Source organism: Sesamum indicum, linkage group LG12 (assembly GCF_000512975.1).
Source record: "Sesamum indicum cultivar Zhongzhi No. 13 linkage group LG12, S_indicum_v1.0, whole genome shotgun sequence".
Taxonomy (NCBI): domain Eukaryota; kingdom Viridiplantae; phylum Streptophyta; class Magnoliopsida; order Lamiales; family Pedaliaceae; genus Sesamum; species Sesamum indicum.
In genome coordinates this window covers 2,273,080-2,291,407 of record NC_026156.1, presented here as the reverse complement: position 1 = coordinate 2,291,407, position 18,328 = coordinate 2,273,080, and the positions used below count along the sequence as shown (strand labels likewise).

At 35.9% G+C, this 18,328-nt stretch overlaps 3 protein-coding genes across 6 annotated transcripts; 2 read left to right on the top strand and 1 right to left on the bottom strand.

Annotated features, from left to right (window-relative positions):
• On the bottom strand, window positions 1–1,950 carry LOC105175109 (zinc transporter 1-like). Its single transcript, XM_011097449.2, has 3 exons — window positions 1,039–1,950; window positions 783–932; window positions 1–512 (listed from the first exon to the last, which is right to left on the bottom strand). Exons 1-3 carry the CDS (start codon window positions 1,666–1,668, stop codon window positions 207–209), a joined length of 1,086 nt encoding a protein of 361 aa, XP_011095751.1. The 5' UTR covers window positions 1,669–1,950; the 3' UTR covers window positions 1–206.
• On the top strand, window positions 3,874–8,962 carry LOC105175108 (2-dehydro-3-deoxyphosphooctonate aldolase). 2 transcript variants are annotated; one of them, XM_020698168.1, is made up of 14 exons: window positions 3,874–4,067; window positions 4,179–4,276; window positions 4,367–4,463; window positions 4,723–4,788; window positions 5,263–5,322; window positions 5,478–5,552; window positions 5,674–5,758; window positions 6,123–6,181; window positions 6,347–6,391; window positions 6,769–6,867; window positions 7,027–7,074; window positions 7,199–7,246; window positions 8,156–8,228; window positions 8,567–8,962. In XM_020698168.1, the coding sequence occupies exons 1-13, from the start codon at window positions 4,032–4,034 to the stop codon at window positions 8,210–8,212; spliced, it is 873 nt and encodes a 290-aa protein (XP_020553827.1). In that variant the 5' UTR covers window positions 3,874–4,031; the 3' UTR covers window positions 8,213–8,228; window positions 8,567–8,962. The 2 variants fall into 2 exon arrangements, with proteins under 2 accessions (XP_020553827.1, XP_011095750.1); XM_011097448.2 differs by having other exon boundaries at window positions 8,156–8,232.
• On the top strand, window positions 9,963–17,547 carry LOC105175106 (putative cyclin-B3-1). 3 transcript variants are annotated; one of them, XM_020698252.1, is made up of 25 exons: window positions 9,963–10,197; window positions 10,435–10,489; window positions 10,584–10,662; window positions 11,033–11,090; window positions 11,205–11,253; window positions 11,344–11,437; window positions 11,673–11,708; window positions 11,783–11,815; window positions 12,015–12,069; window positions 12,611–12,668; window positions 12,759–12,840; window positions 12,961–12,993; window positions 13,091–13,115; window positions 13,234–13,282; window positions 13,374–13,467; window positions 14,068–14,125; window positions 15,148–15,432; window positions 15,504–15,626; window positions 15,779–15,868; window positions 15,955–16,116; window positions 16,272–16,331; window positions 16,462–16,560; window positions 16,763–16,941; window positions 17,023–17,237; window positions 17,404–17,547. In XM_020698252.1, the coding sequence occupies exons 1-24, from the start codon at window positions 10,183–10,185 to the stop codon at window positions 17,156–17,158; spliced, it is 2,007 nt and encodes a 668-aa protein (XP_020553911.1). In that variant the 5' UTR covers window positions 9,963–10,182; the 3' UTR covers window positions 17,159–17,237; window positions 17,404–17,547. The 3 variants fall into 3 exon arrangements, with proteins under 3 accessions (XP_020553911.1, XP_011095745.1, XP_011095746.1); XM_011097443.2 differs by having other exon boundaries at window positions 9,964–10,197; window positions 13,091–13,148; XM_011097444.2 differs by having other exon boundaries at window positions 9,965–10,197; window positions 10,587–10,662; window positions 13,091–13,148.

Below are 18,328 nucleotides of genomic sequence, written 5' to 3'. Positions count from 1 at the left end.
CATCTTAAGTATGAATGGTTCTTCTTTCTGTACCTCTCATACTCTTCTATACTTTACACTAAAATAAAATCTGCATGGAACATAGGCTCTCATGGTACATATATTAAGTTTTCACTAGAAAACAAAATATTATAATTAGAAATACACGTCTACATCAATACTAGACGACATTCATCACGAGCTAGACAGTAGGAAAGAAGTCATCATCATGTCCATTTGGCAAGAAAAGACATGCATCCTGCGCCTAGAAGAAGTGAAATATGTGCACCCAACTGAAGTCTAACGTTGCTTTGCATCCTCGGGTTCATGAAATCTGCTGCTAATAGATCAACGAGGGCCATGTAAATCAGTATCCCAGATGAAGCAGAATTGAAGATCCCCTCAACTATAAGAGCTTTCGGGCTATTCTCCTTGTAAACGCTTGAAATTCCAATGCCAACACCGATTCCTATTGGAGTCGTGAGGGAGAAAAATAGCATCATAATTGTCGTAGTCAAAGACTTGAACTCCGCCTAGTCATGATCCAACCGAAACATCGTTAGTCATATCAAACAAATCCCAAGAAAAAATTAGAGGCAAATTGAGATGGTTCCAACGCATTCGAGGAACTAAACAAAAGCTGGTGGGGACTGGGAATAACATTCTTGTTAGCACAGGAATAAATACAAAAACACAATGACAGCTGTGTATGGCCACAGATGAATAAGATAACAACATTATGACAACATGTTTTTTAAGTTCTTGATCCGGGACTGTACATTATATCTACATAGCTGTAGTACCTGGGAGATGCAGCCACCAAGTCCCATCCCCTCAAAGAACTGATGGAAAGACAGAGCTGCCAGCAATGGCTTTATTGTATCCACGCTCACAGAAGCCCCTAGTGAAATCCCAATTATTACTGAGTGAACCACAATTCCCAGCTCCAAAACCTTCAAAAGAAAAACCAATCAAGAATTGGGGGGAGAAAGAGGTTGTTTCTATTCATACAGGCACGAATGATGACTCCTTAATTATAGGTTATTGAATCTTGTGTACTTGTGATATTATGCGCTGTCGGACGAGATCCGATAAGCTCATCTCATTCGATGGAGCGGCAGCTCCATGAGCATGGCCATGTGTGGCATGGGTATGTATGTGGACATGGCCAGCATGCTCATCATCACCAGCCTCTTCGTCTACATTCACCTGCTTAGACTTGCTGAAGTGCATGTTCTTGTAGAAGCTGGTGGCGACTGTATCCACCATCAGCGTCGCAATGGCGGCCATCATCCCTACAAATCCAGCAAAGGGGAACTTCCCCCACGGGTTCTCGCCCAGGCAAGGAGATGTCAAGGTCCTGAATGCATCAGGGAGGATGTGAATGAATCCGGTGGCTAGTATCACACCGGCAGCGAAGGCCTTGATCATGAAGAAAATGTCGTTTTCAGGACGGAATACATGGAATCTCCGGCCGAGAAGTGGGAGGCTGACGCCGATGCCACCAGCCCCAAGAACTGAAGCAATAGCGGCTAGTTTGAACTTGAGGGCCTCGCTCTTGTTGTGCTGCTCGGTTTGATCATCTTGGCAGGTGCAGTCGCCGGACACCGTCGCCGGGACTAAAAACAGGATGAGGGTTGATAACAGTATGATCTTATGAGAGGAATTAGGAAGATTTTCAGTGATCATGGTGGAAGAAGAAAACACAAGATGAAGAAGAAACAAAAGTAAAGCTTCTGAATTTCAGAGGTGGGAAGATGTCTCTTTTGTAGTAGAAAAAGTACGCCTAGAATGCTTGCTATGCCGAATCTTTGGGTGGCCAATTAAGTAGAGTATATATATGGATGGTCAACAAAAATCGAGCTAGCAAAATTAGGACACTGTTCATAAGAATTTCCGGACAGGGCTAGCCTTGGTGGAGGAGTGAGGTGTGTAAACACTTGGTATGTGACGACGAAAAATTCTGCACTAGTTAGGTGAAAACATTTGATGAGCACATCATGTGTATAAACTAGTTCATGATCCATCTTGTTGTTTCCAATAATAAATCAAAGCAAATTGGATTTCCTATTTCAGTTGTTATTGCATCTTTTATTTCGTTTTACATGTGTACAACACCTGTATAAATATTTCACTTAAATAAAATTAATAAAGTAATTTTTACATAAAACAAAATAAAAGATGCAACAGAATTTACAATAAAAAAATCCACTCCGAAAATAAATAGTGTTAAGAATGCACCGGTATTATTAGGGTAGTTTAGTAAGAAAAAACTTGTTTGACCTACAGTAATAAGTCAATTGATGGTAAATATTAATTTTCATTCATTTTTTTTTTTTCCAACAAGTTTAGTGAATTTTGACTGATGAAGACGGAAGCAAACCGTAGAATATTAAATATAATTACATACATGACATTCCAAAAGAAGTAAATGTAATTGTCCCATATAATAACTATTGAGACCAAGTCAAATCCGAGTAGGAGTAAAAGAGCCAGTAAAAAATTATTAAACGGCAGAAAATGAGAAAAAAGTTGGGGCAAAGAAACCTGTAGTTAGCGGTGGGTGGAAATGAAGACAAAATGTTGTCATGCAAATCCACAACAGAAGCGTTTCAGACGTCGATTTCGTCCACCTAAACTCTCTATCGCTCATATTCGCCTCAGGATGTCGTTATTATGTCTCTTTTCCTTTGCCTATGCTGCAACTGCGAACAAATAAAGCTTTCGTCCTTTACTGTTATTGCCATTTCCTTTTTCCTTTTATAATAAAAACAATACGTTCATCATTGTGTTTCTGCCTTTCCTAATTTCTTGTCTTTCTTCTGCCCCCATCCCCATAATATTATAAAATATACGTAACTAAACTAATCGGGCAGAGTCCCCTTTGATGCAAAGTTCATGTGCACTCCTCTTTACTTGCTTTTCCCTTGTCGGGATTTATTACATTTTGTTTATGATTCATGTGGGCGATTATGTCTATATGTTTGATACAGTTCAAGAATTTATAAGATCAGCATAGGACTATTTTTGAGCTATTTCCTCTTTTTGTACACCTCAATGTCTAATTGTTGATCATTAATCAAAAATAATTGTTTCTTTAACCTAACAAGTGCTCTTTTACCAAATAATTAGATTAGAAATAAGTAGTATATTTTGGTAAATTACATTAACGTCTTCGTTTTTAGTTCTTACAATCATCTTATGATATTTATAAAATTATAATTACATTCAATTAGGGTGTAGTTGTAATTATAAGTTCACCCTTTATTTAGTGGCGAAAATTTACACAAATGTCCCTGAGGTGCATCACACTAACATTCTCTCAGGGGGTATACTTGCAAGTTTATAAATGACATGAAGTGTTTGTGTAATTACGTCTAACCTCAGTGGTTGTTGATGTAATTTACCCTAATATTTTGTGAAGAAAAAAGTAATACAATGAAGTAATCATCCCTCGTATAAGGGATAATTACATGTACACTCCATGTATCTATTTACACAAATTATCCAAAATATTTTGCATAATTACAGAAATCATCCATAACAGTCAAAAGACATAAGTAGTTTGTGTAATGATATTGATGTGTTAGAGGGTGTATGTGTATGTGTAATTTTCTTAAAAATAAGAATAATTTATAAAATAATATTAATATTTTTAATGAGTGTATATATAATTTTTTAATAAATTGTGTTAATAGACCGTATGTCCGAGGTGTAAATGAATTATCCCTAAAAATAATAACTCGGTAGGAAAAGGCCCAAAAAGTCTGTAGCCCAAATTCATTGCTTGGGCCAAGCCCGAATTTTACATAAACGAAGTAGCTTGATACAACCGGAGCCCAATAATATTACAATATCAAACAACCCAACTCCAAGCCCGATCGGTTTAGTCTACGCAACTGAACTGAGAAATCTTCATCATGATGCCCCTTTCCGTGAACAGTGATAGTAAATATTTTCTTATTAGATCTCGGATCCACCTCTCGGCATTTTGAAAGCGTTTATCTCGTTTCTGTTAATATTTGCTTGTAAGTGCAATTTGGAGTGAAGATATGGATTCGTCTACATTGCTTTACAATAGGCTCAAGGTTTCAGAATCTTCCTCAAATTCTTTCTGAATTTTGAAAATTTTGGCTGATTGTTCTGTTTCTTATGAAAATTTTCACAAACTAACATGTTTGTTGAAATCTGAGAAACAGACTGCGGAGCCATTTTTCTTGCTGGCAGGCCCAAATGTGATTGAATCGGAGGAGCATATTCTCCACATGGCTAAGCAAATTAAAGCCATCAGTTCTAAGTATTGCAATTTCGCAGACTAGTGTTTTATGTCATTTTATTTGCGTTTTGGCATTTATTTACTGAAATTTATTACTTGTGCTACTTCTAGACTTGGATTGCCCTTGGTTTTTAAGTCAAGCTTCGACAAAGCTAACCGAACATCTTCTAAGTCCTTCCGCGGCCCTGGCTTGGCTGAAGGTTTGAAGGTAATTTCTGGTGGTACTGTAATCGAGGAAGCTATAATTCGTTCTTATAGGTATGAACTGTTAGCCTCAGTTGTTAGGTTTTAGTAATGTTTCAGGTTAGCTCTCCGTTGTGTGTTTGGATATACTTTGTCAGGGATGATATTATTGCTTAGGATCTCATCTTGAGAGTTTAGATAATGTATATGTTTATAATTTTCTAAGTAATGACACTGTAATGCCGAGAATTCTCATTTGGTTGGCATTGTGCTTCTCTTTGTAGATCCTTGAGAGGGTGAAAACAACATATGACCTTCCAGTAATTACTGATGTGCATGAGACAGTACAGGTATAAATCAGCAATGGAAATTTGAAATCATTTCACCTGGTTAGAATATTCACTTTGTCACAGTTGCAATATATGTATGTATCGGTATGTATGTATGTGTGTGTGTGTGTGTGTGTGTGTGTGTGTGTGTGTGTATTCTTTGTGCAATTAATGCATCTACTTTTGGAAGAATGTATAACAGTACTCTAGAATAATCTCACAATTCTGCTAGAGAAATGATATGACCCTATGGAGTCAATTCATGGAGTTTCTTATTTAAGTGGAAAGATGAGAATTTTTTTTAAACATTTTTGGCGCTCCTTTTGATGTAGTTCCAGTTATATGATGGTTGTATGTTATATAACTATTTTTGTTCTTTTCTTGTGTTCATTTCCATTCAACCTAATTCCAGGTAAAGTTATAATTCTGATGACAGTAAGTAAGTGTTTTCACAGAGCACGGCTACTCCTGATTTTAAAAAATTGATTTTTGCAGTGTGAAGCTGTTGGTAGGGTGGCGGATATAATTCAGATTCCTGCTTTCTTGTGCCGACAGGTTGGACAAATAGAGAATCAACTCTTACTGACAAAATGTTGCTTGCTAGGCCATAATTTTGGTTTAGAAATTTGTCTGAGCCCACCCTTTTATTTATTGTCAAGAATTACGCCAGAAGGTTATATGAATCATTTCATATGCTCTTGGAATGACAGACAGATCTGCTTGTGGCAGCTGCAAAGACTGGAAGAATTATCAACATCAAGAAAGGCCAATTTTGTGCTCCTTCGGTGAGTACTTGTGTCTTTCGTTTTCTCAACATAGTTCTTGTTTTCTCTTCTGTCGCAGATTACTGCAAGTTGACATGCCTGTGACATCATTTGCCTATACAATGGTCAATTGGTTTTGTAGGTCATGGTAAATTCTGCTGAAAAGATTAGGATGGCTGGAAATGAAAATGTCATGGTTTGTGAGAGAGGCACAATGTTTGGCTATAGTAAGTTCTACTTCTTTTCATCCCAAAAAGTATATAATACTTTGTAGATGTGAAATAGAAGGAACACTTATTTGAATTATTATTTGATTAAGTCATTTGCCGCTAGCCTTGTCCCAAAATAAAGGAATATCATACTTATGCCCATGAGAATGGGTGCTCCCGTAGTACTTGGATAACCAACTATTTCCCATACTTGAGATCAAAGATATCCACTGATTTGTATAAACAATTTCTAAAGTTCCAGGGACAGAGATTGCTTGAGTGTTTCTTGAAATTGATCCAAGACCGATTCTACTACACTAATATTAACATACTCTTGGAGTGCTAGAGCATAATTTTGTTCACCTGTTGGTATGCTACGCAGATGATTTGATTGTTGATCCACGAAACTTGGAGTGGCTGAGGGAGGCCAATTGTCCTGTTGTAAGATTGTTGGTGCATCCTGTGTTTTGCATCAATGACAATACATCACATTATTGGCGCATCCAGACCACATAATTGCTCAAACATGTTTCATGTTGTGCATCTGCTTCTTTTATTTTCTATTTCCTGAAAACCTAGTTTCCTAAATTGGATACCATCTTTCAGGTTGCTGATATAACACACTCACTTCAACAACCTGCAGGGAGAAAGGTATCTATAACTCTATGATTCATGTGTTCGAATAGGCATACTCCATTAGGTATGAATAAATCTTATAGATCCTTGAAGAGTGGTTATTCCAGCTCTTACTGCCAGTATTTATAATGGCCTTACTCTCTCCTGTTGAATAACTGCAAAGTTGGTAAGGTAGGTCCAACAAGACCGTTCTCTGATGATTCAGTTGTTCAGATTTTTCACAAGACGGCTGATATAGTCATATTAGCTATTTAGAAACTATAGAAGTTGAGGGACTTGGTTACACAATTCTCTTTCTCAAGCGAGCTGAGGCCTTTCCTTTTCCCAAGTAACTTTTCTTTTCCTCTTTAAAGTTGTATATTAATGTGGATGATTCCTAATTACTTGAACAGCTGGAAGGAGGTGGTGTTGCCAGTGGAGGTCTCCGCGAACTGATACCTTGCATTGCCCGGACAGCAGTTGCTGTTGGTGTGGATGGAATCTTTATGGAGGTACGGCATGGATGTTGTCTAGTGAATAAAGTAGTCTGTTTCTTGTTCTCTTCATTTTATCACTATGTATGGCTTGCAGTTCATACATAACTGATAACTTGAATGATGACTTTGTTATAACCTCTGCTGAGTTTGCTGTCATGATTGTGTGCTACCTAGGTGCATGATGATCCACTAAATGCTCCAGTCGATGGTCCAACACAATGGGTAAGTTTATTGTTAGCTGGAAGAGTTAGATGGGCTTTCTGAATTGAGATTCTCTTTACAGAAAAAGCATCTTTAGGTACAGTAAGTTGTCTTAGTGACTTCCCGTTTCATTTCTATCGTGCAGCCTCTACGTCATTTGGAGGAATTGCTGGAAGAGCTCATGGCAATTGCTGTAAGTCAATCTATGTGCACCTTGTAAAAATGGTTAGAGGCTCATTGAATGTACATTGATGAGGTCCAAAGCAGAAGAAGAGCATAGTAGAGGCAGAACAATATGCATGATAAGATGAAAACATTTAACTATCTTGAGGCACATGAATAAAAAGATAAAACAGGTGATAGTGAGGTGTAACATGAGGTACTATAGAGGAATATAACACTTCAACTTTCACTTCAATCTGAGTCAACCTTTTCTGGTCATATAAAGTGTCGACGGTATTATATGGTTGAAGATGCCTGTTAATGTCAGTGCCATATAAACTGCAGGCACAGTGCTTGTATGCTATTCGTTTAGTGGACTAGTAAATGGTATCAATTTTTTCAGTCAAACATGTCGACTCATTACATGATGCTGCGTAATCCCTTTAGACAGGTTTTTGTTTTCATCATATCAAGGTATAAAGTCAAACTCTTACTCTCATAGTGGTGCATGCTTAGCAGTTGGTAAGAGATAACTGGTATGGGGGTAGCTAAAGTTGGCTGTGATATGTGCTTGGTTTTTCACCTCTTTTCTTTCATTGGACCTAATGGTTATGGCGCTCTTTTGGTACTTTGACATACTCCTATTGATGGTTTTAGCTGCAGAAGACACCATTATCATTTTTCTACATTTTAGATGTGAAATGAAGCTATTTACTGGAATACTTTTTCAGTATACTAGAATCAAGTACAATATATGAGTTCATAGAAATGCAAATCAAACTACTGATACCAACCTACAAAATCATCTATATGCAAGTTAAGGTGCATCAAATGTTTTCCAGATTATCATGCCATTAGTTATTCAACTGTTCCCAAGCTCCTTTTTGTCTACTGAAGATGAAGACTTTTCTTCCTTCGATTTATGTATTTTTCTTTGTAGCGGGTTAGCAAGGGGAAGAAGCAGTTCCAAATTGATCTCACTCCATTCCGTCCATGAGAAAAGAACATCAATTGTAGGTAATATTCTGAACAAAGTGGTTTATTTTTCTTATAGTTAGAGCTTGTGTGCTTGTTTGCATGCACCAAATATGGACAAACTTTTTAAATAGCATTATAGACCATATGTTTTTCATGGTGACATTCTGCTATGCTTCAACTTCAATATTATCAACCAGGGAACATTCTCTTCTGAGGTTCTAGGAAATTTGGTTTCTAAATTTTACTTACTATATGTGATGCCTATTACTATAAATTATGTGGTAATGGAATTTGGACCTAATCAATTTTCTTGGTGATCATGCGAATTTAATACCTGACACTTGTAATATTTCTGTGAATTTGTTTACTGTAGATCTGGCCACTCCTTACAATGGCCGGAGAGCACCAGGTTCCACTGCATGTTTCTGCTTTCACGGCCAGGACCAGGCACAATCAGTAAACAATTATGCCGAATATTATTGATTTCATGATTTGTATCAGCAACGCTGCTTGTAAACTAGTCAATTTAGAAACTCTGTTCTCCTTTCTCTAGGTTTGATACACTACCATTATCTAAGCAAGTCTCAATTGAAGTTATGACTTCTAATCTCCCATGTTAGTGGAAATACTGCTGTTATTTTGAACATTTAAGAATTATGACTAGTTTATGTGTCCGGCTATCTAGGGTACAAAAGGATTGTTGTTGCACTGAGAAAACGCTTCTCACACCTTTAACTTCCTATAGCAACGCAACAGCGATTTTCGTTTATTCCTTCACTCTTGAGTATCAAATAGCTTTTTTCAAGCTATGTACATTTTACATTTTTAAAAGAACAAACGATGGTATTTGCTTGTTGTCGGGGATTTTGGTACTATACATTCAAGACTATTTGTCAAATATATACGTATCTATTTACTGCCCCTCGAACACTTTCTAGTGTACAATTTGATATTATTTTTTATTATTTTAAATGAAACTTAAACTTGACTGTGAATATTTTATTTTTCAATTAGGTATAACAATGATGTGTATTTGAAAGTATTAATAAGCTCTATCAAATTTTTATGTCAAAAAACCCGGAAAATTACTTAGACTTAACTAGGACATTTGTCTTTTTACTATTTCTGTTGTATTTTTTTTTTATGGGTAAATTATAACAACCTCACCCAAGATTTAGTATAATTATGAATATACTCTCGTTGTTTGACTTTCTGATTTTAACGATAGTTTAACAATTAGTCTAATTCGTTAATATCTATTAAGTTTCAATCCATTTTTTACGATGAAATGATCAAAAAGCTCTTATGGACTAATAACTATATATATATATATTTTAATTTTTTAATCATTTTTGTGGAATAATGGACAATTTTTATATTTTTTCAAATTATTTGGTCCACCGTATTCATTTCTTTATAATTTTTTAAAGAAAATAAAATACAATAAGGGCAAAATTGATAATTTTATATCTCCATCCAAATATTATAAAATTTCATCATAAATTAAAAAAAAAATTATAATTTTTTAAATAATAAGAGAATATTAATTATGTCAAGTCACAAGGGTTGATATAATTTACCCTTTTTTTTTCGTTAAATTATTATAGTCTTGTTTACTTTCTTCACAAAAGAAAAAATATCGAAAGCTAGCGCGTGTAAACGTTTAATAAGGAAACAAGGGCATTCTCGTAAATACAGATCTCCATTCAAACCGTGAGAGGGCGGGCGGTCCTTCTCGCCTACTCTTGCTACTACATTCAACGGTAAAAATCCTCTTACATATACAACACAACGATCCCAACTTTCCTCTTTCTTTCTCTGAGTTACTCCTACTATCAGAATCACTTTTTCAACGCTGTTTACACTCTCTCTTGAGTACTAGAATGGCTTTTTCTTGTTAAGATCACATGTACGCATTCTAATCCTGACCGAGGGGGAAATAATTGTTCATCGACTATTACTACAAAGGGAATTTGGTCCAAGCAAGATATGGTTGCTGTTAAGGTACAACCCATGGAAACCCTAATGTTGTCCGGGGCTCCTGTATTTCCAGCCTCCTTTTTCATCGTTTTTCTAGTGTATTTGATTTTCTTGACAATGTCGGTCTACCGAGAACCCTAATATTAGTTTCCTGGCGTGTCTACTCTTTTTGGTCTTTCTTTTCCCATTAGTTCCGGTTTTCTTAATAGTGTGTTTTGGTCTGTTTTCTATATGTTGAGCAATTTTCTTGACACAACTCAGGGGAGATTGAATCCGCTGAAAGGAGTGACTCAAGACCAGAAAATGAGTAACAGAGGTAATTTCTGTAATCAGGATTTAAACTGGTTTCTTCCCCAGTTCCCGTTTTATTGGCTTTACTTCTAAGTTCTAATTGTATATTCATTTCGAAGTAGGCCAAGCGAAGAATTTAAAGATTTATGCGGAAGTTGACAAAGTTAAAAAGCGTGATACTCTCACTAATGGCACCAAGTAAGTGTTGAACAGTTTGCTCTAGACATCTTTTTGGTCATCATCAAGTTTCTTGTTCTCATTCAGAAAAGGACAAACAGAAAAGAGAAGAAATTAAGTTTCGTTCTGGGGTTTGATTAGTCACTGTTTTCTTTATAGGTTCTTTCATTTTCTTTTATTGTCTAATATTTTCTTTTTTGCAGTTAATAGCATGTAAAACATTTCGAAAACCAAGACTTCTTTTGATTACTACTGCTTTTACTTCAAATATGATACCGGCTATGTTGTTCAAGTTTTTTTATGATACCTGAACAACAAGTGATGTTTGTTCTTCTTTCTCCTTGTTCAAATAAACCTATCTCTTTTCTGTATTTCTTTTAATAAATTACAGGGGAAAATTTGTTCCACGTGACAGCAGTACTTGCGAGCTCAATGTCAATTATTCAGAGGTTAGCATATCCATAGCTTTTGTACGGTTATTTCAGCTCACTTGTCAAAAATATGAGCTTCCATTTTCTCATGATTGATGATTTGTCCTGCTTTTTGCTTTCTCCTTTTTCTAGAGTGGCATCAAGAATTCGGAGAATTGCAAAAACAAGCCACGTAAATCTGGTAAGTGCAACTGCTCTACATGATTTACCGAAAGAAGCTGCATTTGGTAGTTTGAGAACCTTATCTCTGAAAAGTTAGAGTCTGTTGCAGTGAATTCAAATGTTGGAAGAAAAGTTTTGGCTGATATTGGCAATATCACGGGCAGCCTTTCAAAAACCGAACAAGGAAAGAGCACTAGGTCTACGTAAGTGATTTAGAAACTCCCAACACCTGGAAAAGACTTCTTAAGTAGTCAGTTCTTCATTCTCGTTGTGGGTTGGAGGAATATTTAGTGGAAGTCTTTGAAAATCCTGCATGTGGCATTTAACGGTTTCCTCTCTCAAATGGAGAAGTAATTAAGAAAAGAAAAAGATGAAGATAGTAGAGAAGTTTAAGAACTACATTATCTGCTATTGTTCTAACGCATCACGTTACTGTAGGAAGGGCAAAAGTGAGACGATGTGCTATCCACAAAGGTATATATGTTGATGAATGTCAATTATATTAATGTTAGAAACTTCTGTTGTTCTAATGCATCACCTTATTGCAGGAAAGGCAAAAGTGAGATGATGTATCCAGAAAGGTAAGTGTTAATGAAATTTGAAATGTGACTTTTTTAAGACTAACAAGGCACAATATATCTTTCAAAGTGTTGTATTTGAAACCCACTCTGCTTCTGAAGTTTTGTTAGGTATTAGTGAGTCTGTTCCCTGTGTTTTCCTTTAGTTGTTCGTGTGCGTCTTAGTTTTCATTTTCTTCGTGATGGTGGTATTTTGTCACAGAAATACAGAGGATCTGGGCAACATGGATGCAAAATCATCAGACGAACCTTCAAGGGTATGCAAATGAATGCTGATTGCAAGTTTGTCACCTTTAGTTAGTAGTGTGATTTCAGCTTCCCTTGGTCTCTTTAACTACCGAGTACAAGAGTATCTTTGCTGCATTATTTTTCTGTTGAGAAATTTCAAGTTTGGGAGCATTTGATATTGTAAATTCCGCACTTCCGCTCCATTTATTCATTTGTATAATAAATCTTGGCACAAATTTGTGAGACAAACCTTCAGGGGTCTGCAAATGAATACTGATCACATCTTTGTGACCTTCATTTAGTAGTGCTATCTCAGCTTCTCCTGTTTCTTTAATCCAGTTAATACAGTACTAATTTTGTTGCAATATGCCCCACTAAGAACTTCCAAAATTAGGAGAATCTTGTAATGCAAAGTTTTTATGCTTTCAACTTTACTTTCCACTTTCTCCATTTAGCATGTTGTATAATGAAGCAGGTAGACAAGATCATGCCAGTCCGTGCCAATATTTTACTTCCTCTGTCTTTATACTTTTTTAAGAAAACCAAGCTCTGAGACCGCCAATGAAACAGGTTAATCAAAGATTAGACCCAATTAAAGCAACAGATGACAAACAAACTATAAAAAAGCGTAAGTTTTGGGTTTTCTCTGTTACTACAATAAATAAATGATGATATATGAGCTTTCTCTTCCTAATGTAATATTATGGCTGGATGGCAGCTCCTAAAAAAACTATTGCAGCCACCTCTGATGAGTCGAGGACCAAATTTAGAGGCCGTAGTTCTGCAACTTCAATTGGCAGGTATTCTCCAGAGTTAAATTGTTTATAAACCAGAAATCTAATGCTGGTTGACTATTTTTTGGAATGAATACTCCTATTTATGTTTTTTGAGGAAAACCTATTCTTTTCTTTTGTTTCCAGGAAATCGATTAGAGATCCTCTTCATCTGCCAAGGTTTCAGGATTGCATTTCATGTTTCTGTTGATTTGTTAAGTTTAAATGATGTGCAGTGCCATTGATATGTCTGTCTGTTTTTTATGGTGGCTTGAAGGAAATCTTTACCAGTGCTAAAGCAGGTCAGCCAAATAGAAACAAATGGCACAACAAAGGTTTTAATGATGTTTCATCTAACATTATAATCTTAGAATCTTCTCTATATGTTGTAAAGTTGACATAGTTCTGCATTTACTACAGGAAAATTCTGATAAGTCCGATCATTTAAGGGGAAAACATGGCTTCCATGGTGAGTTTCTCTATTAAGGGATAATTTTCAAAAATAAATTACAATGAGAAATATTCTTGAAGATGATGCTACTAACCTTTGTTGCTCTCAGTGAAACCCAGTGTCCGGAGTAGTATCATACCAAAACCAAGCAATTTGAGCAGCCGTCCTTGGGGAAATAGAGTTAGTGATGGTTTTGTGGTGATGTAAGTCATATAGTAAGTTGTCTGAAATAGTTAGTGGTTAATGACTGTCGTTAGGAGACATAAAAATGAGTATGTCATTCACATGCTCATCATTGAATAAAACATAAATTTTCTGGCTGTGATTCGACTACATCTATTGATTGGACAAAGTTAATTGGTCCCCAACTAAACACTCAAGTATGCAATATGTCAAAATTCTCTTAGTAAACGATGTTCGACTTTTCTCTTTTTACTGCCAACAAGTATCTATATTCCCTACAGCCTGGAAATGTCGCGTCCTTTCCAACCCTAATGAAATATTGGCATTGCTTATACCTTCATGTTTAGCTTCTGGGAAAAAATGATTGAGCCGAAATTTTATAAAGCAATTGTATACCATGAGCCAGAGTTTTGTGATTACATAAATTATTCACCTTCATGTTTAGCTTCTGAGAAAAGAATATTGAGTCGAAATTCTATAAAGCAACTGTATTCCATGAGGCAGAGTTTTGTGATTTGCATAGATTATCGTAACCGCATATGACATCACGGTTAAATGAAGTATAGTGCATGATTAGTTGTATAGTTTCATGTGCTCATCATATTGCATATCATCATCAGGTCATCAAGAGCTCAAACCAAGGTGGATGCTGGAGTATCATCAAGGAAATCTGTGAAAGTAAGTGAAACGCTTTGTCCTTTTTCTTCATTTGCACTGTTATGGCATTCAATACTACTTTGTGATATAGTTGCTTGATTCATCTGGCATGTTTTAATCCTTCTCACAATCCATTTGAATCTTGCATTTCTTTTCTTTACGTTGGTCATTTAACGGATTTACCTGCACATGTAAGTTTCATGAACAAAAGCTTCAAACTATTGCTAGATGTGCTTCATAAAATGAGCTATATATGTAATTTACATTACGGAATTTAGCATGGTTTAAGATCTTTTTCAGGTTTATATTCAACTTTGTGCATGTAATGATGCATTGCTTACTTTGCCTGTAAAAAGTGAAGTTCAAGATTGCATAACTGGCAAGGGTTTTGTTGCTATACTGGATTCTCAAACCAAAGTCCTGTGAACAGGATGTGAATCTTCTGCCAACTAGTATGTCATAAATTAGGCTGGAAATGGAGTAAAATTTTGAAGCATTTGCTTTTAGCATCATCATTTTATGGCCTCATGTGACTACTTATTTCTAAATAAGATAACCATCTGGAATTAGAAATAAAGATGTATATATGAAGGATGACAGCCAGACACGTGCACAGTTTTTCCGTTATCCACTTCTTCGGATGTTACTGCTGCTTGCTAAAAGTAGCTGTCTTTTCCCATGTGATAAGATAATTACTAGGCAAAGTTTACTTATTTCTACTCTTAATACTAGTGGAATGCAATAATGACCAATTACTGGAGATGTATTCTGTTTTTTCTCCTTGTAGCTTATATACTAGAGAATAATGAAAACATGTAACTCGGTAATCTCTGTTTTGAAATTCACATGATCAATCTACTTGTATTTTTGTATAAAATTGAAATGCTAAAAGCTATTTACAGTTGAAAGTAAGTAGTTATTTTCTATCTTAAGATTAGAAGTTATTGCCATCAACTATCCTTTGCACACTGGTTGTAACACTGAAAGTTAAGCAGATTTGTCACTCTATTGTCATACTAAGCAATTCTGTCATTCATGTCCAGCCAACTGTGAAAACTACAGTTACAGCTCTTAACACTCAGAGAACTTCAAGATCAACCCAAACGCTTGCTACGAAGAAATTGAGGTCCAAACCTTCTGATTTAATCAAGAGAAAGCAGGACAAGGATTCTGCATCCAAAAATATTGCTTCTGTTGTATCACATGAGGAACCTGCTCAAGAGGAGGATATTTCTGGTGGTGCTAGCAACATTATATCAGACATTATGGGAAGGAGAAAATCTGATCGTAGGAATTCATATACTTGTTCACTAATGTCCAGATCAAAGGTATTAAGCACCTAATTTCCCCTTTACAATTCGCTTCTCATCCGAGATGCTAATCACTGATTATTTTGCAGTTGCTGAAGGAATGTGGTAAAGTTGCATCTCATGAAAATTTGCCAGACATTTATGATGATCGTAACCATCTTGAAGTTAGTGATTACGTTGATGATATATACCAGTACTATTGGGTTTTGGAGGTTAGTTATTTCCTACTGTGTCCTCATCTCAACTTGTGAGAATATTACTTTCTGTGAATTTGTTTACTTCACATTTTTCATTTTTTCTCCTGTTTTGGTAATTTGTAATTCTATCAAGTTGATACTTTACCTTCTCTGATATCCTATTGCAGGGACAAAATCCTCTATTGAAGAACTACATGGATATTCAGAGAGAAATTACACCACAAATGCGTGGCATATTAATCAATTGGCTTATTGAGGTTCATTTACTCTTAGCATGTGTTTACCTTCTCTTTCACTGGCATCAGTTGCTGATTCCTATTTTCTACAACCATTGCGGTAACAGGTTCATCTAAAATTTGAGTTGATGGAAGAAACTCTCTTCCTCACTATGACACTCTTGGATCGCTACTTGGCTCTCGAGAGCATCAAGAAGAATGAAATGCAGTTAGTTGGGCTTACTGCCCTCCTCTTGGCATCGAAATATGAAGACTTTTGGCATCCCAGGGTAAAGATTCCATGCATGCAAATATTGCATAGTATACAATAATCAGTCTAGTATATATCTGTAACTCAATGGTTGGCATTAACTGCACTTTCTAAACTGCGCACGCTTTCGATGAATATATTTCTGCTCACTTAATTTGTTGGCATTAACCACAGGTTGCCGACTTAATAAGCATCTCAGCAGAGTCGTACACTAGGAATGAAATGCTTAAAATGGTGGGTGTCGCCCTCTTCAGTCTTCTTTATTTTCATCTTTGTGGAAAGATTGATTTTAAAACGATCAACCCACCTGATACTGTATGGAGAAGTTCTGGTGCTTGACTAAGTGACATTCTTTCAATTTCAGGAAAAGACTATATTAAAGAAATTGAAGTTCCGTCTTAATGAGCCAACTCCCTATGTCTTCATGCTCAGGTTTCTCAAGGCTGCTCAATCAGACATGAAGGTGTTGATTTTTCTGCGAATCATACCCCCATAAACTGAAAACCTGAGTCATAAGATCATCAGTAATCTCTGTTTTTTAACCCATTAATCTGATGCCTTCTCAAAATATAATTCATCCATGTGACCCTGCGCTTTCCAGAGTTAAATGAGATTAATCTTCTTTCATATCAATAACTGATTCTCATTTCTGCATTATTTTCCAGTTTGAACACCTTGCTTTTTACCTCATTGAGCTATGCTTAGTTGAGTATGAAGCTCTGAACTACAAGCCCTCAATGCTATGTGCGTCAGCTATCTATGTTGCTCGATGTACGATGCACATGACACCGCCATGGACTCCACTCCTAGCAAAACATGCACGCTATGAAGAATCTCAAATCAGGTTTGTTTTTTGTTAAATGTCATTTATCATGGATTCTCTGATTTACATAGATTTAGTTATATAGTATTTAAATTCCTGCAGGAGTTGTGCGGAGATGATTCTGAAGTTCCACAGAGCTGCCAAAACAACTCTACTGAAAGTCACTTTCGAGAAATATATGAAGCTTGATTACAGCAGGGTTGCAGCTATAAAGCCCTTGGACAGGCTTCCTGCATGATATACCTAGCTGCTCTTGGCAGTTAGTGTTTCATCCATCGTGAAATCTATCAACAAAAATGTTCAAGAATTTAGAAGTTGTGAGTTTCTCTGATTTTTGTCTATGTTTACTTTCTTAAACTCACTACGAAGACCCTCTTAATTTTCAAGAAGTTCTTGCCTGTTTGTTACATCATAAAGCTACCATGTCTGTGTATTTTTCATCTCTACTGAAAGTTCACTCAGTTTCTGCTATTGTTTTTGCAGGTATCTGCATGTAGCCTAAGAGTGTCTATGTACGGTTACGCTGTTGTCTGGAGATTCGACATTGTGTGGATTTCAATTGAGAAATCTGTATCAAAGAGATCAAACGAAAAACTGATGAGTATTAATTTGGCTGAGTATCTTTCTGTTCTCTCTTCACTAAAGAGGTTTTTTGACTATATATATATATATATATATATATTTTTTTTTTAAAAAAAATGAACTCATACATTTTATGAAATATTTTTATTTACTTTGAAGGATGGTTAAATTTTAATTTAGAGATAAACTCTTTAAGTATTTGGATAAAATAAGATGAATTTTATAAAATATTATTAATGACAGTCTTGTAATTTATGAAATTTGTTAAGATTAAAAGTAAATTAGAGATTTCTTACTTACAAGGATTTTAACATTTTGGTTTCTAATTATAAGTGTTTTTACTAAAGATGGGACTCTACATCATTTCAGAATAAAGCTATCTATCATATTTTCTTTTTCTTCATACCCTCTGGTACGGTAGGAGTGTAGCAGCACTTGCTTGTGGCTCTGGCGCCTAATGAAGTGCCCAAAGCTTTCTTACTAGCGATCAAATGAAGAATTTGCTTGTGCATGCAATTAAACTAATACCTTTGAATTTGCCCATATCTAAAAGAGGTGATCCGGCCCTAGAAAAATAGAAGTTTCACCATTGGGGAAGAATGAATTTTGCATGAGAAGAGGGATTTGAACTCCTCCAACCAGCTTAGTTATAACCATTTAAGGCTGAATCGAGGCACTTGTGGCTACAGAGGCCATGAGATGAGTCATTTGGTGGTTAAAAGGGACCAGGGTACTTCAAGGCTCAGGCTAAACTAAGTACTGTTAGTAAGCTTGGAAATAATATTTAGATATCAAACTGTGAGGTCTGAAGATCACATGCAAAAGT